A 22720-nucleotide genomic window follows, 5' to 3' on the forward strand; every position below is an offset into this window, starting at 1 on the left:
AGAGGGATTCTGAATGTGTGGAATTTGTGTGCCTACAGCTATAGGCACATAGAAGCCCTTTGCTAAATGTTCAAAGGAACAGAGTCAGGAAGTGTGACCCTACTCCCCCCGCCCCTGCATTCAGTCAACATGTAGAATGGGAAGCAAAAAGAGGGATGTAGTTTTTCTTGGAAATTAGATACACATATACTTAACAGCTCCCTTTAGACTTATCAGTTACTTGCCAGGGCTTAAGAATGTACATGTTGCATTTTATACAGTCATTAGACCAACATGAAAGCATTTCTCCCAATGACTGTCCTTTCATTCCTTTCCCATGCCAGAGCTCTCAGATTCTCTTTAGAAAAGTGTCACACATGATTAGGATAGATCAGCCCTTTGCCATCTTCAATCATTGGTGCACTGAAATTCAAATGGTGCCCTTTAGTTTCATTCTTTGTTTTAAGCAGCACATTTATTTTGGGCCGGGAGAAGGGGGAAAATAGCCATAAAATTTCCCACTGTTATGAAAAACAGAAACAATTGCTAGAGTTACGAGATACTCTTGAGACTGAGCCAAAAGATGGCCGGCTTTTAGTTGGGACTATGCTCTGCAACAAGTTATACATTTGAAGATTGAGCTCATGGATGGCCATTGGGGGGCTCACACTAATCTCCAAAGATCTGGAGACTAGGAGGTAGCTGCTGCCATCAACTAGCAAGCACTTGCAGTACATACAGGCTCAGGCACAGCCCCAGTTATTAGATAACAAATCTCAAAGAGATTTAAAATTAAGTTGGGAAATACTTCTGTTTCTCGGAGCAGTAAAACATTTTCTCTTCTTTATGAGTGAAACCAAAGGCATGTCAATTCTCCTTAACATTTAGCATGGATGCTGGGAGCCAGAAAACAGCACAGTCAAATCACAACCACAGGTCATTAACTGACCATCCATTTTAGTTTGCTTTATAAAATTTGGAGCAAAACCGCTCAGTATATGCTTCTATAGCCAAGGTAGTTATCATGGTGCCCTCTGGATGTTGTTGGCTACAATTACCTATCATCCCTGACCACTGGGCCAAGTTGTCTGTGGCTGCTGCTTGCTGGATTCCAACTAAATCTGGAGGGCACCATGTTGCCTTCGACTGGTTGTGCTAACTGCATTTAAACATTGTCGCAAAAGCATTTGACTGTGTCGACCACAGCAAACTGTGGCAAGTTCTTAAAGAAATGGGAGTGCCTGATCACCTCATCTGTCTCCTGAGAAATCTCTATGTGGGACAAGAAGCTGCAGTTAGAACTGGATTGGTTCAAAATTGGGAAAGGAGTACAACAAGGCTGTATATTATCTCCCTGCTTATTTAACTTATATGCAGAATATTTCATGCGAAAGGCTGGACTGGATGAATCCCAAGCCGGAATTAAGATTGCCGGAAGAAATACCAACAACCTCAGATATGCAGATGGCACCACCTTGATGGCAGAAAGTGAGGAGGAATTAAAGAACCTTTTAATGAGGGTGAAAGAGGAGAGCACAAAATATGGTCTGAAGCTCAACATCAAAAAACTAAGATCATGGCCACTGGTCCCATCACCTCCTGGCAAATAGAAGGGGAAGATATGGAGGCAGTGAGAGATTTTACTTTCTTGGGTTCCATGATCACTGCAGATGGTGACAGCAGTCACGAAATTAAAAGACGCCTGCTTCTTGGGAGAAAAGCAATGACAAACCTAGACAGCATCTTAAAAAGCAGAGACATCACCTTGCTGACAAAGGTCCGTATAGTTAAAGCTATGGTTTTCCCAGTAGTGATGTATGGAAGTGAGAGCTGGACCATAAAGAAGGCTGGTCGCCGAAGAATTGATGCTTTTGAATTATGGTGCTGGAGGAGACTCTTGAGAGTCCCATGGACTGCAAGAAGATCAAACCTATCCATTCTTAAGGAAATCGGCCCAGAGTGCTCACTGGAAGCACAGATCCTGAAGCTGAGGCTATAATACTTTGGCCACCTCATGAGAAGAGAAGACTTCCTGGAAAGGACCCTGATGTTGGGAAAGATTGAGGGCACAAGGAGAAGGGGACGACAGAGGACAAGATGGTTGGACAGTGTTCTCGAAGCTATGAACATGAGTCTGACCAAACTGCGGGAGGCAGTGGAAGACAGAAGTGCCTGGCGTGCTCTGGTCCATGGGGTCTCGAAGAGTCGGACACAACTAAACGACTAAACAACAACAACGTAATACTTCCCTCCTCACAGTTTTCAGTAACTAGCATTACAGAGCTTGTATGTTCACTATAAACATGATAAAAAGTGATCAGAGACTTCAAACAATTTTCAGCCAAGCCAACTTAAGTCTAGTCATATAATTGACTTTAATTACACAACACCACTGCTGATTGAAGGGCTTTTGCCCCTCTCAGGCTTGTTAGCAGTACATGCAAAGTCATGAAAACAGACAAAATCAAGGGTATTTGAGAACTCGCTGCTTGTTGACTTCTTAGCCTGCTAAGTGGCAGGTAGAGCAGTTTCCCTTACCAAGCAAGAAATATGTTGTGAATGGTGAAAAGTTGTTTGGGTAGGGTTGTTGTTTTTCTGCCAAATTAGCTATAGCAAGTAAACATTAAAACAGAGCAAGTTAATATTCAAAAGTACTACAATACTACAACTATTTTCTTACCCATCAACCCAAATCTGCTTTTCCACAGTCCTTTGTTAACTTCATGAAACCAAACTTGATGAAGATTAATCCATTGTAGAACTCTTATTCGAAGAAAGGCACAATTTTTTCCTGGAGATGTGTATATATCAGGTATCTTAGAGGCAGCCCAAACTGTAACTCCTATAATCACTTTAGTTGCCACAGGTTTCTACCATCATAAATCTTAAGAATCAAAAGAAATGAAAATTAATCTCTTAACTGGAATTCCAAGTAAGTTCAACAAGTTTAGCATTGCCAAATTCTAGATAAGTCTGCATGTTGGGGAAAAAACAATCTATAACTGCTTCTTATTCCATAAGGTTGTTTTGAAGCGGTGCAAGGAGTGGTTATCTTTCCCTTCCGTCCAAAGAAAATCCTCTTCCACATGGCTCTTCAAATGCAGAACTGCACTGTAACTGTGCAAAGTTTCCTTATTAGGAACACTCCAAAGAATGCTGCACACATCTGGTAAAATCCCTTTGAGTATGGTAAAGACATCTAATGTTCTTTCTCATCTAGGACGGTCAGTCCTTGATTTTAAGTCTTTGGTGGAATTTCTCTGACCCTAACAAACAAGAAGTTGCAACACCCACGGCAAACCTATTGGAAACGTAAGCCGCACATATGCTAAACTGCAACAAATGCTTTTTGAAAAGTACAACTTGCTTCTTACAATAAGCCAATAACATTTTACTGCTAAAATGGGTTGAGGGGAAAATACTATGAACCAATCCATCCTCAACTAATTTTGTATGGGAGTGGGTATGGGTTTTTAACTGAAGATTAAAATAATGTTCCTGCATTTGTATCTCAAATAAATTTATATCTCAAAAATTGTCTAGATATGACCCTTTTGATAGATGTGAGCATACCTTTTATTACGACCTTCCCCCATTTTATGTCTCTCTGTTCTCAATAAAGCTATTTTTTTTTAAGAATGTATCCTTGCCGTATATTGTATAATGCAATATAACCTTATTAGAAACAGGGAGGAAATGTAGACTTGTTGTTTACATTACACATGGGGCTATCTTTGAAGGGTGAAACCTTCAATTAGTATGGAATATGGCTGCTACTTAAGCACAAATCAAAGTGTTGTTTTTGACCTACAATGTCATGAACAGATTGAGTCTGGAGCATCTTAAAGACCACCTACACCTAGATGAAGCAACCTCTATATTTAGATTCCTTGTTGCAGAGGTTGCAGTCCCCACCTCTGGAGATAAGGTGTATGTGCCATAAAAATTGAGCATTTTTTTGGTGGCAGCCAAAAATTTGAACAATCCAACTTCTTTCAACAGGCACCTATGTTAAGCTATTAAGTGCCTATTAAATACCTCCCTGTTTGCTTTTAGGAAGCATTTAGTTTCAGCAGTTGCTGTGTCTATTTGTCCCTGCTATATGCTTTCCTGTGATTTTACTTTTGATTAAAATAAGCAGAACAAGAGAAATTGTTACCTGGATAATCAATGATTTGCAAAAGATAACCCGTCAACTTAGAAAACCCAATAGTTATGTTGCGTTTTATTCATTCATGCATGCATGCATTTTAGGCACATGCATCTCATCTTCCTACCCTTTCTATCAAAGATAACCATCTCAAAGATGGTCAACATGATCAAAACTCATAATTGAAACACTAAAAATAATTGCACAATTTAATTGTGAGCAAGTTACTGTGTCAGTTGCCCAGCTATAGTGAGATGCATTGTATTTCTATTTAAATTACAGCAATTCTTTCTAAATGTGTTTATATTAATACAAACTAGCACATTTTTGGGGCAAATCTGTGTGGTTTTCCTATTAACCCTTTCCCTACATGGAATACTGCAGCCTCCAAAGCCACAGTTTTGGCCGACTTTTCCAGCTTCTCCCACATTCCAACAAAGCTGCTACTGCCTGCTCCACTCCACACACTCCATGAAAGGGTTTCTTACAGGTGTCATAGCTACAAGGAAACACTGTCTTCAACTGCATCTCTCTGAATACCAGATATCATGGACAAAACACTACTTGTTTGAATTTACTAAGGCCATAAAATATGAAGAAGATTAAATGCATTCACCTTCACTTAAGCTTTGCAAAGATATTTGGATTGCCAGTGTGGAAAACAGAGTGCTGGACTAGATTAAGACAAGTGATTTACTCAACACAACAAATCTGAGATTGGATCAGAGCCTCCTGCAAATAAATGTCCCTGTCCAAAAATGACACCACTTGACCCAATATTTCCTGCAATGCCATGGTATGTCACACTCAGAAATGCTCCTTTTTGTCCTCTCCCCAAGTTCCCATTTGCCACAGACATAAAGAGAAGAAGAAAAATGCACTTTCAGCGCTATAGTCTCTTCCTCTTAACCATGCAAGTTAAAACCCTATTTTTTCCTAGGTTCAGAACTGGTACTAAGAAGAGCTTTCTCCTTCAACCTTCTCCCACACAGGGATCCCAGTCCTAAATTTTTCCAGCTCTGCCTCCAAGCGGGAGATCAAAGATGCAAAATTTAAAATGGGAAGCTGCGGCTTTAAGGACTTAGTGAACAGGCTCTATCATGCCTTCACCAATCATCCTTCCTTCACTGCACCATAGCACTGGCATCTGCACATGGCTCATTGCTAAACGATTAGGGCAGGCAGCATGACAAGAAGAATCCTGTTAAGAGCAGCATTCTCTGCTCAGCCCAATTTATCTCCTAGTGCTACTTGCTAAGGCTCCTTGATGTGCCTGTCCTCCCTGCCTTCCCATGGTGGTTACTGGATCATTGAAGCAGTCCTCAGCTTGGTTCCCATCCTTTCTTCCCATCTCTTGCTGTGCCATATCCCTTCCTCCCCTTCCCTACCCCACAAGCTGAAGCAGAGTGTTGATTTTCCTGTCAGCAATAATCTTTCCTCTCTTGTTCTTCCTGGCTGATCCCAAATTTCTGTTTTCTTTCCTCTCCATTCCTGAAATCCACTACTCATTGCAAAACCCAACTCGACCCTCTTTTCTCCTCTCTTTCTGCCCTGGCTGTTGAGTTTCTCTCTTTTCTTTTGTGGACCCCCATTGTGTGTAGAGGTGTGTGGGTGTAGCCAGATAGTTACACAAGTCTGGTCCATGCAACACTCTTGTATTCTGAGGTAGGACTCGACTGCTTTGAAATCTTGGCTCACTTTCTTCTTGGGTAGAGGATAATGAAGAGGCAGCCTCTACAACCGTAACACCAGATTCAACCAGTTTTCCAACCATGAGCTGATGAGAGAGAAACTGCTAATCTGATGGAAGGAGTAATATTAAATTCTTTTCATGAAGGTGTAAAAAAAATCTCTAGAAACAATTAAGCAGCATTGAGGTTGCAGTGGAACCAGGCCCTACTAAAGCAAAAGACTTGCTTCTAAGAAAACAAAGATTGGACTGGGCTAAGCTTCGTACAGTGGTACCTCTGGTTATGAACGTTGTTTGTTCTGGAGGTTTGTTCTTAACCTGAAACAGTTCTTAACCTGAGGTACCACTTTAGCTAATGGGGCCTCCTCCTGCTGCTCCGCCACCGGCACACGATTTCTGTTCTCATCCTGAGGTAAAGTTCTTTACCTGAGGTACTACTTCCGGGTTAGCGGAGTCTGTAACCTGAAGTGTTTGTAACCTGAGGTGTTTGTAACCTGAGGTACCACTGTAATTGTTCGTAATCTCTTGCTGCTGTCTGCAGAGCACTATTCTAAAAGTGCACCTGTATGTATGTAGAAACACAGTCACACAGCAAAGAAGATAGCAAACCATGAATTAATCTGACATACACACGCATGGGTTCTGAACTGGTGGTGACTGACCAGGAATGGATAGATCAATAAAGATGTCGACCCAGTGTGCGGCAGCTGTGAAAAAGGCAAATTCCTTGCTAGGAATCACTAGGAAAGGGATTGAAAATAAAAATGCCACAATCACCATGCCGTTATACAAATACTGTGTACTGTTCTGGTTGCCAAACCTCAGAGAGGATACTGCAGTTGGAAAAGATGCAGAAAAAAGGATTAGGATTCTAGACTGCAAAAAAGAAATGGCTTTTAAAGCGCATCAGTTTGTAGCTACAATAACCCAAGCAGCAACAGTTGAACCAATGTCAATTTGGCTTAAACACCTTTTCTTACTGGTTACCCATTCAAATTCATGAGCTTCTTTTTTTAATAAATAAACTTTTATTGAGATGTAGGCCAGGGCTGGGCAATGTATGGATACATTGTCCAAAATTAGTTTGAAGTCCACATCGTGGTAATGATTTCATAATATTCAGCATGGTGATATATCGCAAATCACAATGTGTGTATGTGTGCGCGCACACTATATGTCTTCTGTGTCTTCAAAATATAATAAATACTTCCTGGGCAGTTGAAACTTAGGGAGAAAAGACTCCAAGCAGCTGTTCCTCATCAGAAAGAGACAGCTGTAAGGGCTCCTGGAAACTGTTACCCTTACATATTGTTTTTAAATACGCCTTCCTATTTTTAGGAATCAGTGGCTTGGATCCCAACTTTTTGTTCTACTCACCGGGCCGGGGGGGGGGGGGCTTCCACAAGCAAAACTCACATTTCATGAACCAAAGCTCCTTCTGTTCTGAAAAGTTAGGCTGAATGCCAATGAAACAATAGTTTGCTCCCAGAGATGAAATCTGGTGCCAATGTGAACACTAACTATATTGACCCAGAATTCTGCATGGACAGCAGCAACATACTTTCTGCTCCATCCTGGGATTTGGTGCAAAGTTTCTAGGTAGCTTTGCAGTTAAATTTACCCTATATTGCCGACAAAGGTCCGTATAGTTAAAGCTATGGTTTTCCCAGTAGTGATGTATGGAAGTGAGAGCTGGACCATCAAGAAGGCTGATCGCCGAAGAATTGATGCTTTTGAATTATGGTGCTGGAGGAGACTCTTGAGAGTCCCATGGACTGCAAGAAGATCAAACCTATCCATTCTTAAGGAAATCAGCCCTGAGTGCTCACTGGAAGGACAGATCGTGAAGCTGAGGCTCCAATACTTTGGCCACCTCATGAGAAGAGAAGAATCCTTGGAAAAGACCTTGATGTTGGGAAAGATGGAGGGCACTAGGAGAAGAGGACGACAGAGGACGAGATGGTTGGACAGTGTTCTCGAAGCTACGAACATGAGTTTGACCAAACTGCGGGAGGCAGTGCAAGACAGGAGTGCCTGGCGTGCTATGGTCCATGGGGTCACGAAGAGTCGGACACGACTAAACGACTAAACAACAACAAATATTGCTAAGCTTTTCTGGAAGACATCACAACAGTTCAGTTATAGTACTTTTGATATTAACAGTTGCAAATCATTTCATAATAATTTCACAATAATGGATACTTTGGTTGAGATTTCGGCATTGCAGGGAGTTGTACTAGAACAATCTTTTCCAATTCTGCAGTTATATGATTCTATTATTCATTTTCTTTAAGAAACAAATGGGTTCCCACTAAATATTTGTATCTTCTGGGGTGACTTACTATGAATACACAAGATTTATTTGTTTTCTTTTCCTTTTTTTTAAAAAAACTTTTTTCTCTTCTATTAATACAAGAGGATTATTATTTATTTATTTTTTGCTGATTGGACAGACAATTTTCACTCTGTTTTTACCATAGCTATTCATCTTCTGCCTTAAATGCTATTCATGTGCATCATTCTCGCTTAGTCAAGGAAGTTTTTCCGACATCTAATTACCAAATTCTTTTAACTCCTTGAAATTATAAGCTAAACAGATATTTTGGCTAGTGTTGCTAGCTTTACTGGTACTTGTTTAAAGGAGGGGGACTAAACACTGGCATATAGTTTTTGTTATTTCTGTGACAAGGGAACCAAAATGTATACAATAAAATAAATTTATTGTAAACAAGTAAACATATGGATGTTGGCAGCTCCCCAAATATCTTTGAAAAGCAACACAATCCCGCAATGCACAGTTCATAACCAGTTTTCTGATATGCAAGGAATATAGATGAAATGTAAAGTTACAAAAGGTTAGATATGTGTAATATAATGCATCTATTCTCCTCCCTTTCCTTAATAGTTTGTGTGTGTGATTTTACACCAGGACACAAGTTAAGGCCCACAGATCACAAACGCCTCTCTAGTTGCAACAACCTGGAATATGCCCATTACACTCGTACCTTGGTTGTCGAATGCCCTGGAACTCAGACGTTTTGGCTCCTGAACGCCACAACAAGTGATTGTTCCAGTATGGAAACATTCTTTCGGAACCTGAATGTCCAACGGGGCTTCCGCAGCTTCCTGCAGCCAATCAGAAGCCGCAATTTGGTTTTCAAACATTTTGGAAGTTGAACAGATTTCCAGAATGGATTCCGTTTGACTTCCAAGGTACGACTGTATTTGAAGTCTGCCCAGATCATTATAGGGACAGCTAAGCCCAAACTCCATCAAAATTAAGAAAGTGCCTTTATCATTACCAATTCCCACTAGATTCTGATATAAGTGAAGGACTTGGCTTCATTTTCCCACCTCAGAATCTTTCAAAAAAAACCAAACTGCATGGTTCTCCTGCACCACAGGCTTTCTTGGTCCCTGAATTGTTGGGAAAGCATAAGCCCCATGCAGTGTTGCTACAATATTCAACCAAGAGAAGCAGAAATATGGGGGGGGAGAGAACAAAAGTATCCAGAATGAAGGAAATTGAAAGAAGACAATTGGAAATGGGAAGATTGGGGTTCGGAGAGCCCTCCAGAAGTGCAGAGAGAAAATAGCCACAGTGCACTATGACTTGGAAAGATAAAAGAGGTAGCAACAGGGACATGGGAAAGATAAAATGGGCGAGTAATGGATGGCGTGGAGAAAGAAGACTGCATGCTATGGAGTGTAGAGAAGAAAAAGAGGGCTAAACAAACAGGGAGGTTAAAAAGCAAAACACTGTTCAAATTGCTTTTCTATGTGTTGGTGTTTCAACAGTGCAAGAGAGAGAAAGGAGAACAGTGGGGTATGACTGAGGGAGACTTTCTTCCAATACATCCCCAGCATGCTTCTAAATTCCTATTCCCATGGCTGTAGTTTGTTTTAAACCAGGATTCCTCAACCTCGGCCCTCCAAATGTTTTTGGCCTACAACTCCCATGATCCCTAGCTAGCAGGACCAGTGGTCAGGGATGATGGGAATTGTAGCCTCAAAAACATCTGGAGGGCCGAGGTTGAGGAAGCCTGTTTTAAACTGTTTTTTAATATTGAATTTTAAACTGTGTTAACCTACCCTAGGACCTGATACTGAAGGATGGGTAATAAATTGAGATAATAATACTAATAATAATACGGGAGGAAGGCCATGCCAGCCCTGAAGCTGTTATAGTTAATTCCCCCTCCCCAATAGAAACTATTTGGAAGGAGGGTAGAACATGACATGACAATACTGGGAAAAGCCACCTCACCTAGTTTTTGTCCTGGCTGGCCCATGTCAGGGCTTGGATGTGGAGGTTCCTCTGCCTTGTATCTACCATAACAGAACTCTGTCTATTTTAAAATGAACTGTATGGGAATTTGTACAAAAGGATCAAATTATCACTGAAGTCAGGCAGAACTGCAGATTAGAAACTGAATCCAACACAAGAACCACAGAGAATTAGAAGTTGCAAAAGAATATGTTTTATCAAGCCATGCAAACATAATAAAAGACTGCACACTGTAATCATAATGTTCAGTTCCGGGCGTGATTTTATGTCTGAAAACACATGATACAGCAGGTTTTTTTTAAAAAAAAAAATGGGTTTGTTTTTTTTTGAAGCTAAATGTTCATTGGTTGTCAGAGGTGTGAAAACTGTTTAAATATGAGCTGAAGATAAGTAAATTCCTTAAACTACCAAGGCTACTGGAGCAACACACATAGCAAGATTCAAGGAGTACTTCCAAGAGGTAAACTTATTCATTATGTCAACAGCTTATTTATCGTTTCTCTTTATCCACTGAGATTTCTAAGACACAGAATAGAAGCTTCATTCATAATAAGATGCATATTGCTTATGTGAAAGATTTTTTGGGGTGCAGTTTCTGCATTGTTCTCCCCTCCTCCCCCCCAAAAAGGAGGGGGTGGATATTTAAGTGGGCAAGGTATGTAAGTTCTAAATTTTCCCTTAGTGTCCTTATATTTAAAAAGTTTGAAATAAAGACTTTAATAGTGAACATTCAAGGTCTTCTGTCCATTATCTTATTTCCTGTAATTCCAGCATTCGTCTTTAGAGCTTAATTAAAAGTTGCTCTGCTACAGCCTTGCTCTCATTTTTTTCCCATTAACAATCAGACCTGTTAACTGATTGTTTTCCTTTAATTAGATTTTGGGCTCTTAAGCTGTCAATTAACTGATGAATTAAATAATATACAGAAGATGCCTTTTTGAGAGCTCTAAATGGGTGGAAACTCTTAAGTAAGAAAGCAAATTGACAATCTGATGAGCTAACATATCACTTGTATTGTAGGAAAAGCTATCTTTCACTCACTTCCCACTGGGAAATATGAAATATTTATTTCATTTTAAGGCTTATTGGTATTATAGAATCACACGTTTGATAGATGCACTGCTTTTTTTTATTTAAATGGAGCCATGCCAGCTTTATGTGCCTATGATACTCACTGCAAATAATGAAAAATGTCATTTTTAGGTTTCCCCCCACCCCCCAAAAAATGTGGGACAGAGGTGGAAATATTTGCTTTTTCCATCGCCATTGATTAAATAAACTATAAGTTTTAATCAACTAAAACTGTTAATTTATAACATCAAATAATTAAAACATCCATAAAGGTAAAGGTAAAGGACCCCTGACAGTTAAGTCCTGTCACAAACGACTCTGGGGTTGCGGTGCTCATCTCGCTTTACTGGCCGAGGGAGCTGACGTTTGTCCACAGACAGCTTTTCCAGGTCATGTGGCCAGCATGACTAAGCTGCTTCTGGTGAACCAGAGCAGCGCACGGAAATGCCATTTACCTTCCCACTGGGAGCTCACCCCATTGTGGGGATTCGAACTGCCAACCTTCCAATCGGCAAGCCCTAGACTCAGTGGTTTAGACCACAGTGCCACCCGTGTATTGTATAATTGAAAAAAATAGCTCTATCAATGTACCCCTAAGGCTATGCACTAAATATCAAATTGTGGACCAGTTTGCATGTCTCATTAACCCATAGTTTAGTATGCACTATGGTTTAAAGTGAACTACCGAAAATCTCTGATATGCACTACTCCCTTCTAATCCTTCACCATACTGAGAAGGAAAAGAACAAGAGGCTAGCTTTGCATTAAGTGCAAACAAATACTGGCTTCCTTGCTGTGATTTATTTGGAGGAAACAAACCATATGTGCTGGTTAGCATACAGCCAGCATGGTTTCCTTCTTTCCTGGTGCAACAAAGGATTAGCAGGAAGAAGAAAGAATCAGGAACTTCTGAGCAGTTTGCGCATGCTTCATTGACCAGCAAATCGTCTCTATAATGTTAATACAAGGTTGAGATGTCCAAAGCTGCAGATTAATAACATGCTGCATATTTTAGGGTGTGCAAGACGATAGGTAAATTTATGCTTTTCACAGGAGGTTAAAATCCATGAAGACATTGCTGCCAACTTAAGCACATTCAGCTGTATAAGTTTCAGTGGAGAGAACTGATGTGCCTAAGTTTTCCTCTCTGGTGTAAAATAGACTTTGACTGCATTCCTCCCGAAGCCATTAACATCCAACAGAGACAGTACAGCTCACCTTACATTTTAAAAGTTGGTTTAACAAAGAGCAGATGAGACAAAGCAACATTAATTATATATGCTTGTATACTTTGGCTTGACCTATAAACGGTGTGTGTGTGGAAACTTTCTCCTGTATGTTGTATATTGCAGGACCTGCAATGAGGAAAATGGAGGGCTGGACTTTTGTTATGTGCCTCTTAAGCACTACATTTGCTATGCCAGTAAGTGCTAATCCCTAATTTCAAGTAACTTAATTCTTCACTAATTGCTTGAAATCAGAGTTAAAAGACAGGTGAAGATTTACAGCAGAGTTTCCCAAACTTAAGCCTCCTGCTGTTTTTGGACTATAATTCCCATCATCCCTCACCACTGGTCCTGCTTGCCAGGGATGATGGGAGTTGTAGTCCAACAACAGCTAGCAACCCAAGTTTGGGAAACCCTGATTTACAGCATACCTATGATGAAAACTAAGGCTTAACATATATTACCATAACCCATTGATGAGTTTTCTCAAATTAAAACCAATGTTTTTTTTACAACAGTAGTAGTAGTTGTTGTTGTTAAAAATTATTTATATACTACCCTGTTACAAAACACCAAGGCAGTGTACACCAAAGTAAAAATATTTAAAAGCAATACAGATAATATTATTATGATAAGGATAATGCAGTATACCAAGTACCGTAGTAACTCAGAACAGCTGCAAACTTAAAAAAATAGTTACCGTACAAAAAGGTCTGAAATGCAGTCATAAAAGATGTGTAAAGTATGCATTGTACCGTATATGTCAGGAAAGATATATACCCAAGACTTAACAGTTAGCAACAGGTGAAGATGAGAGACTTTTTGCACTTCTGCTGCATGAGAATCTTGCTCGGTAAAGAAAAACATGTAGCATTTTATACTAGATGATTGAAGTTATCTCGATAGTGTGTTAAAACATGCCCTCAGGGAATAGCTCAGTTGTTAAAGATCTATTCACTTATTGTGAAGTAGCAATGGAAGTTTTCCAGTGTAGAAACAAACCGAAAAGGGAATTACAGGCAATTCCAGCCTCCTAATAAGTGTTTATCTCCTAATAAGTGTTTATGTCAATTATATGCTACTGAAAACACATGTATTTCTGCTTGTTCATAAATTAAAATTTACATTTTGAAGTGTACATTTAAATCTTCTTAGATGTACACTTGAAAAAATGTAGTGGTTCAACTGGCCTACGTCAAACTATGAACTATGCAAGTACGGTATCTCAACCTAACCCTTCATCCAAAGTCGTAGCTAAAACATTTACAGTACTGGGAAGAATTACTGAACTGAAGCTATCTCCAAATGCAAATGTGTGATTTATTTTTTTAAAACTTTTCCACAGTTGCCACAACATCCTGGCTATATCAATTTCAGTTACGAGGTACAACCTTTTAAATGTTTTTCATTCATTTTCTTCGTGTGTAAATTAAAAGCAAAGTAGATCACTTCAGGACTTGTATCACTAGATATGACAGCATGCACAAAACATATTCACTGTTAATCAGCAGAGGGACAGTGAATTTGTTTGGTAGTCTATTTTGTCAGGTGATGCGATTAAATGCAAATTATGCTGCTTTCACTCTGCTAAATTAAGGTGACTAAACCTATACTGATATACTAGAAGAGAAATTAAATGTGATGGAAACTGAATTTGTAATGCAAGTGTATTGTTCAGCAGTTCCTACGACAAATGCATCACTAATAGAAATGATCAATAAAACCAAATACTTAGCAACACACAATCTAATTTTTATTTGCATTCAACAGGGGAACCCCCAAAGCAAGTAAAGCCCAGTCTTACTTGAAATGGAAATATGCAATCAATTAAAAACGGAACCTAACTTTAGGGATCAAAGGAGAATACATCTGGGGATACTGATTTTACATAATTCATTGGATATTTAATGTGTGATGTGATTTCATAGCATAGTTTGTTTATTTAAGAAGTTTATTTATTTAAGAAAGACATAGGAAAGGTGGGGTTGGGGTGCCTGCACGAGATCTTCCGAATGAACAAAACATTATGATCATGGCCTGTTAACTTGGAACACTAAGTGCAGGATTCACCTAAGCAGCCCTGTCAGTGGAAGCCCTGTACAAAGACTTCTGCTTGAGCAATGGGGCTCCCACCCTTTGCATGTAACTGCCCCCCATAACCAAAATTGGTTCTGGGGGCTGGGAGTACCCCCAGAACAAGGAACAGAGAGGGCCTGTTCCTTCTGACAAGCGGCAATGCTTGCCCAGATGAAAACAACTGGAAGAGCACGACATTGAATTCTATCGTTTCTCAACAATTTAAATGAAGTAATCCTTGTGGAATGTTTGTTTGCTATTTATAAATGTTTCTCTTTATTTGTATCTTCAAGGTGATGACACCTTTAAAGTGGTACCAGAAACTAATGGGATCCCAGGTATGGCATCTATAACATATGCAACCTATGAACTGATTTCTCAAGCCGAGATTTCAGAAGGTCAGGTGTGTCCAGATTATTTAAAACAGGCTTTACTGGAAGTGATACAGGGCAGCCAACATGGCAACAGCTGGCATGGCCAACAGTAAGAAAGTAGTAGTGTTTCTCCGAAAATAAGACACCGTCTTATATTTATTTTTCCTCAACCCCCCCCCAAACCGCTATGGCTTATTTTCAGGGGGTGTCTTATTTTTTTTCCTCCTCCTCCTCCTCCTGCTGTGGCCGGCATTGCTGCTGCGCCTATCACTATGTCTTCTTTTCGGGGTATGGCTTATATTCCTTGAATGCTTAAAAATCCTGCTATGGCTTATTTTATGACTACATCTTAAAATAGGGGAAACAGGGTAGTAAGTCCAGCAACATCTGAAGGACTAAAAAAATATTGTGGAAAGCTGCAGGATAGTTCACAATCACTGTCCTTCAAAATTCTGAGTAACTGCCTTCACATTATTTGTCCCAATAGAGTGCTTCTAAAAAATATTGTGTTGCCTGTAGATACCTTTAATCAGCTGCCACTTTGACCTTTTCACTTATTTTAAGTAATCAATATTATACCTCTGGTTAAGAACTTAATTCATTCTGGAAGTCCGTTCTTAACCTGAAACTGTTCTTAACCTGAGGTACCACTTTAGCTAATGGGGCCTCCCGCTGCCACCGCGCGATTTCTGTTCTCATCCTGAGGTAAAGTTCTTAACCCGAGGTACAGTTTCTGGGTTAGCAGAGTCTGTAACCTGAAGCGTCTGTAACTTGAAGCGTCTGTAATCCGAGGTACCGCTGTATAAATCTTCTTTAATATTTTTTCCTCTAGTATCCACATTATGCCTATGAGCCCATGGGAGGATGGATGCACCACCATACAGGGCCAACGATGCACCACTATCCAATGCACCTCAATCAAATGCAGCCACCGTTCCCACATCCAAACCCACAAATGCCACAACCTGGTCCTGGTCATAGCCCATATGTGCCGATGACTGGGCAAAACACAATCATGCCACAGTATCAACCAAGTCACGTGGGACCAGTTCATCACTCACTTCAACCACATGCAGGAGATCACCCATTGCACCCCCTGCCACCAAGCGGTCCAAACCAGCCAATGCACCCTCAGCAACCAGGGAATCCAAACCAGCCGCCGTACCCAATGCCTCCAATGATACCAGATACACCCCTTGAATCATGGCCACCAGCTGACAAGACCAAGCAAGAGGAAGTGGTAAGAAATCATTGCAATAGCATTACATTTCATAAATACATCAACCCAAAAGACATCACTTTTAAAATATTTATATTTATTTTAACGATCAGAATTATTATTATTTTAAAAAAGAAGTGTTCTTATATTGCCCAGGAGTGTCAACAGAAGCACTTGAGTTATGTCATTCAGAGATGTGTATCAGAAATATAACCATGATAATTTGTGTCAAGAACAACGGAAGTCGTATGGCCCCATGAAACTAGTTAGCTCACTGTCGCAGGAGTTTTCAAGTGCAACACCAAGGCTAGACAAACTTTCACCCACAGGAACTGGTCCAGAAGAGGTGATCCTCATGGGATGGTCCAGGAAATGCCATATTGGCTGTTTCACATCTTTCAAATTAAGCTGACGTGAAGCTCTCGTTGCAATGATCTCATATGAAGCATTACAAATCACGAAAAACAAAAATATTAAAGTAGTACCATTTGCCATATCAACTCAAATAGTCATTCCCACTCCTAGGCAAATATCACTTAATACATATTTCAAATGAAAATGGCTCACTTTCAAGCCACAACCCTGCCTATATATTTGAAATTGCATGAAATTGCATCTTGTTTCCAAGACTTTGTCTCTGTATAAGCATGTAAACAAAGGCACAGTACTTTCCAACCATTTATGCCAGTTTGGAACTAAAAGCCCTATGCCTCTTGACTAAAAAAAATCAAATATATAATAAGATTGTTTTATTGTTAAAATAGTATTCATTTGGGTAGTAAAGTTTTTGTTGTTTTATTTCACTGAATGAAACAAGCAATCTCAATAACCATGGTAACTGTTCAGATATTGGTTTTAATTTTAGTCATTTTCTCCCTTCTCTTTCAGGATTAAAGGGGCCAGGAAACCAGAATAACGAAGAGCATTTTAGGCACCTTCACTTGCTTTCAAAAACCCATCGTTCTACTGCAGTGATATTAATCCAAATTCTTAGAGGATACTGTAGCTAGAAACAAACACAAAGTAGTAAATAATAAAACCTGTTTTAAATCAATACTAATAGAATTCTGACTTTTTCTTTAAAAAGTACTTCAGTCAATCGAGCCATTAAAAGGAGATTAAAGCAGCATCTCCAAACGAACAGTAAAAATATCACAGATCATTCATTTGCATGTCTTTATTTAAAATATGAACACACAAAGAGCCAGTCACATAGATGAGTCACACTGAGGCTCCATCCTCCATGTGATAGTTCTTCTAAGCTTGCCTTCAGTTTCAAAAGATTAATTACAAGCTCCGAAATGAAGCACTAACACAACCTACCACTTCAAGGATTAAATAGCTACAATATGGACATGCTGTATGCTGTGTGCCAAACATAAAACATAATTTTAACATGAATTAAATAGTGCAACTGAAGAGACCCCCTCAAACGAAAACAAAATCGAGGAGAAGAAACCTCAAGAGTCATAATACATAAACAACATTACCAAATCAGAATGCAGTCGCATTGATACACACATATAAACGGATCACAACAAGAGAACGCCAAAATAATGTCAGAGAACAAAGTCTATGTGAAAATGCCCATTTACCAATGTTCACTTGAGATCAACTACAAATAGTGCTCAAAAAAATGAGGCAAAGTCAGTAGAGGTTGACCCAGCAAGGAAAACTAGGACACTGTCCTACAAAGCAAATTTTTAAAAAATGCTTTCAAAATCTCAAAGTCACATTCTTTTGTGTCCCACAGATACCCATATCTTTTCATTTCAATTTAGAACCTGGAGCTATTTCTACTAAGCACATGTTCTCTGGTCATCTGGCTCTCTGCACCAGTCAGACAAATCTAATGCCAAAAACTATTGCCGTGACCAGGAGGCCCCTAATCCATCACCAGACAGACAAAAACATGTGAAAACCTTTTATTCTACTATTAATGTTGCAAACTCCTTACCCCCAGCAGTACAGCAGAACCCCCCACCTTATTTCATGACGGTAAGTTTTATGACACGCTGTTCATCCTAAGGTAGGATTCAAACAACACGAAAAACAATTTAAAACAACCCACAACCGTAAAAATAAGGTGGGTCATAAAAAATATACCTCAGGTGTCAAAAACCAGGTTAAGGAGGAGCAAGATGAGCACCGCAAACCCAGAGTCGGTCACGACTGGACCTAATGGTCAGGGGTCCCTTTACCTTTACAGCAAGAGACAAAACAATAGTCCAATAACTCTTTAAAGGCTAGCGAATCGTCATTAGTAATCCATGAAAGTTTAAGTATCTAATGAAATGTATTCCAATAAAGCTTAGACCTTAATAAAGTTGTCTTTAAGATCCCAGTAGAGTTGTTCTTGTTTTGCTAAAACTGCACTGTGATCTATTTAACAGTGTTTAAAAAAACCTATGAAACACTTTGGCAAATTTAGAATACTATTACAAAAGTAGAATGGTGGATGGGTTGCTTCAGATGAGAACTCAAGCATGCAGAGCCAACAGGTAGTACAGGATAGTATATTGCACCCTGAATGCACACCCTACCCCAGGGCAAGCCTATCCCAGCAGACAATCATATATTTGATTTACTGAAGGTCTTCATGCAAAACCCAAATGTTTGTAGGCCCATGATTCCAAACATGGCCCCGTGCAATTCAAAGCAAGAAACAGGCAGATGAAGATAATAAAAAGTCTATTGTTGTTTATTTCCAATGTTTCATTTATACCCATTATACCCTTCTTTCAAAGAGCTCAATGTGCCATTTATGGGTATCCCTTTCTCCATGTTTTCCTCACAGCAAAGCTATAAGGAGGCAGGTTATGTGACAGACAGTTGCTGATCCAAGGTCTCAGCTTGAGCTTCATGGCTGATTTTAACCCTGGTTTCCCAAGTTCTAGTCCACTTAATAACCCTCCACCTTATTCCACATTCTGGAAAAAGATATAGAATTCTGCACGATACCTTTCAGACTTCTCAATTCAGGCTACAATCCTGGACATACTTATCATGGAATTGCTGTACTTCTGTGTAATGTAACGGCTATCATGTCATGAACTTACATTACAAATTGTGGCAGCTTTTAATGAATCGAATGATACAATGTAAAGTGTTTCTTTGCTGAGGAGGATGGGGACAGATTGAACCAGAATAGGTGGGAGCCACGCAACCTTTTCCCCAGCAGAGAAGTAACTGTTAACAGCAGGGACCCCCCCCCTTCTGAGCCAAAGAAAGACACTTTTTTAAATTTAAGTGAGGTGCTAAATATTTGTACAACTGCAATGCTTAAGTGTCCACAGTATCTTTGCAAGGGAGAATACAGAGCAAACCACAACAGCTTGGCCAAACTGCCAGGCTTCGTTGTCCACACCTCTGTGATACAGCAGTTGAATGAGACTCTAATCTATAGGGATAGAATGAAACCTTTGGCTGCCTGCTTAAGAATCAATGGCTGTAAGCCTTCTCATTGCCTGTGCACATGCAATAACAACCTGATAACACCTCCCCTTTTCCGGCAAACACAAAAAATGAGTTGTTTTTTACCTGCTCTGAAGCTTCGGTCAAGAAAAAGTGATAGAGTTATCAAGCATTTAAATATTGAAACTTATCACTCAACCTTTTATAAATTCACATCTAATATCATACTCTCTGCTCTGTAGTTGCAGAATTTATGATTACTGTGCAATATTGCTTTAAAATAGTTAATTAATCATTATTTATTTTTGTTAAATATTATTAAAAATGTGGGTACATGTACATTGTTGTAAAGATTTTATTATGAGGATGGTTTATCACAGTCTGAGCCACATAACATCGGAGAACGGAAAGGGGAGAATATGATTAATGAGGAAGCAGAAGTTGATGATGAGCCAGGAATCCTCCTTTTGCCAGTGGAGGAAAAAAATCAGATTCTAATTCCGGAGTTAAAAATATGACAGTGTTCCCAGAATTTAATCTAGTCAACACCGCATTTTACTGGGAAGGAATTCCAAGAAAATGCAGCATTTTATTTTTTCTTATTGTTCCAGCCAACCTGACAATCTTTAACTAGATAGCCCCCCGTTTTCCTTAACTACAGTCTCCAATCTTCTTGTGCCTGCATTCCATGTTTAACACTTAATGCCACATTTTATATCTGTTTTTAATACATTATAATCAAGTAATACCTCAGGTATCCTGAAGGATGGGGACACAAGTTAGGGACACAGTTCATTTGACCTTAAATAGACAAACCTAGCAACATAAAGCTTCATCGGAGGAAACAGATTGGGTGAAAAATATATAATTTACGTTTTAAAAGCCAAAATGTATGTATGAGAAAATGAAGCAAATGACTGTAGCATTATTTTAACTATTCAACCCAGAAGACTAACTCCAGTCACAGAGATGGAGCAAAGGTCAGCAGACCCATCCCTACAACTGCAAGGCCAAATCAGCGAATCACTCTTTTTTTCACCCTTCTGTCTAGCTCTCTGCATACTCTGCTGAAAACTGATCAGCAATCATCATTCAGTCAAAAGTCCTTTGAAGTGAGAAATGCAACACAAGATGGATTTCTTTGGAATGTGGAAAAGATCTAGGTCGTAATTAACTGGAGCTGGCCAATGTCTGATTAAGGGGCCACCCTAGCAAACTCAAAGAGGTGAGCAAAACGAAGCAGTTGACAAAAAAACACTTGACCAGCATCTAACCTTTCTAACAATGTACTGTATTTATAGCTGAGAAGCTTTACGGCTATTTAAAATAGACCAAACTGGAGCATGATGCCCAGAGAGCTTCACTACTTCACTGAAAACAAAGCATAGCAAAGTTTGAAACTTATATATATATACTAACTAAGGGGGTGGGGGACAGTCACAGGAAACCATATGAACACAATTCATTTCAGTATAGATATACGTAGTTATTTGAAAGGGGCCTCCGAATATATACTTTGTCACATGCCCTATCCAAGGAACTTCCTCAAACTATCTACAGGAAACACATTGCATTAGAAAGCAATAAAGGAATGAATATTCAAGATACCTCTGTCATATGAATGTTTCATTCAACACAATATCCTTCATTAGGCAAAGTGTATTTCTGCTTTTCCTGAAGTATAATGGGGTAGTACCGTGTTTCTCATATTATAAGACACGTCTTATATTTATTTTTTCCTTAAAAAAACACACTATGGCTTATTTTCAAGGGATGTCTTATTTTTTTCCTCCTCCTCCTGCCGCGGCCGGCATTGCTGCTGCGCCTATCACTATGTCTTATTTTCGGGGTATGGCTTATATTCCTTGAATGCTTAAAAATCCTGCTATGGTGTGACAAATTGAAGCACTTTTAAAATGTTTATTTCTGCCCGGCTGGCAAAGAGTTAACCCACCTCCAGCCTGACTGACATAGAACTCTGACGGGGGCGGGACTGTGCCCGGTTTAAAAAAGGAGGGAGAGTCGGTTTGGTCAGTTAGGAGGGAGAGGGAGGAAGGTGTGGTGTGGTGTTATGAGGTGGCTTGTTTGAAGACAGTGAAGAGGCTAGGAAAACTTAAAGTTAAATGTTTGAATGAGTTTATTTTGTACAACTGGAACAAAGCTAATTAATAAATGACACGTTAAAGAATCACCTATGTTTTTAACACAATAAAACTTCATCTCTGTTTTTGCCAAAAAAAGGTCCGTCTTTATTTTTCCAGCGAGGTACCAGGACTCACAGCCGGGGTGGCTCAAGAGAGGGCAAAACTCACCTCAGGCAGGGAGGTGGCAGTTTGTGTCCTGGAGTTACACGGAGGAGGCTTAGAAGGGTAACCTGAGGTGCCAAGAAGTTGCCAGAGTGCATTGGGCAAACTTCTACAGTGGGGAATCCAACTGAGGGAGACCCTTTACTGGAGGCAAGAGGTTATTCCGTGGGACAGCCTAGAGTTTCTTAAGGTACCAGGTCACGCAAGCTGGAAGGCTCTCCTTACTAAGAAACCCATCAGTAAAAGGGGTTGATTTTTGAGGCGGCAGGAGCAGAGGGTGGGTGTTTTCCCCTCTGGATTCCTGTGTCGCAGTGATAGTAAGGTAGAGTGGGACACGGGTCGTCACATATGGCTTATTTTATGGGTATGTCTTAAAATATGAGAAACAGGGTAGGGAAGCCAGGTACGTTTTAAAACTTCCTTACAATTCTGAAGACGTACCAAGATCAGTCAGCAGAAATTTTTTGAGGGGCAGGAACAAAACAAGAGCAACATAATCAAGGTAAACTTATAAATTACTTCACACATACACAAACACGATGAAAAAGGAACAGTCACTCGTATTGTTTATGTGATTTTCCCAGTTCGATTAATACAAATACGTTACTAGTTAAAAAGGAGAGGAGAGATGTGCCCCAAATCATATTGTATAAGTTAATTTCTTAGTTTGCGTTTTAAAATAAAAAAAACACTGAAGTGCTGGCCCTTGTGCAGAGGGAGGTTATCACTCCACGCAACAGATTCTGGGAGCAGGCAGCAGCAACAAGGTGGTGGTGTTTTGTATATCAAGCCAGCTGCTATGCTTTCTTCCCCCAGGTGTGGAAGAAGACCCTCTCCTGTCAGTGCTCATGCTCAAGTATGATTTATCTGCCAGCCCTATTGGCTTCTGCACTTTCAATGGGAAAGGAAATCATTTTGTCCTTCACT

General features: G+C 39.7%; 2 protein-coding genes across 5 annotated transcripts in view; one reads left to right on the plus strand and one right to left on the minus strand.

Annotated features, from left to right (window-relative positions):
* Window positions 1-22720, minus strand: part of ARHGAP6 (Rho GTPase activating protein 6) — a 203094-nt gene that overhangs the window by 69931 nt on the left and 110443 nt on the right. The window contains exon 1 of one of the 4 annotated variants that reach the window (XM_035116655.2): window positions 2660-7458. The exons of the other annotated variants lie outside the window; for them this stretch is intronic. The gene's annotated coding sequence lies outside the window, so the exon portion shown is untranslated. Of the gene's footprint in view, window positions 1-2659; window positions 7459-22720 lie in introns of those variants that run through there. 4 annotated transcript variants of the gene reach the window in all.
* Window positions 10520-17122, plus strand: AMELX (amelogenin X-linked). Its single transcript, XM_035116656.2, has 6 exons — window positions 10520-10567; window positions 12531-12601; window positions 13750-13788; window positions 14774-14818; window positions 15687-16094; window positions 16962-17122. Exons 2-6 carry the CDS (start codon window positions 12539-12541, stop codon window positions 16965-16967), a joined length of 561 nt encoding a protein of 186 aa, XP_034972547.1. The 5' UTR covers window positions 10520-10567; window positions 12531-12538; the 3' UTR covers window positions 16968-17122.

The sequence above is a fragment of the Zootoca vivipara genome, chromosome 4 (genome assembly GCF_963506605.1).
Source record: "Zootoca vivipara chromosome 4, rZooViv1.1, whole genome shotgun sequence".
NCBI lineage: Eukaryota > Metazoa > Chordata > Lepidosauria > Squamata > Lacertidae > Zootoca > Zootoca vivipara.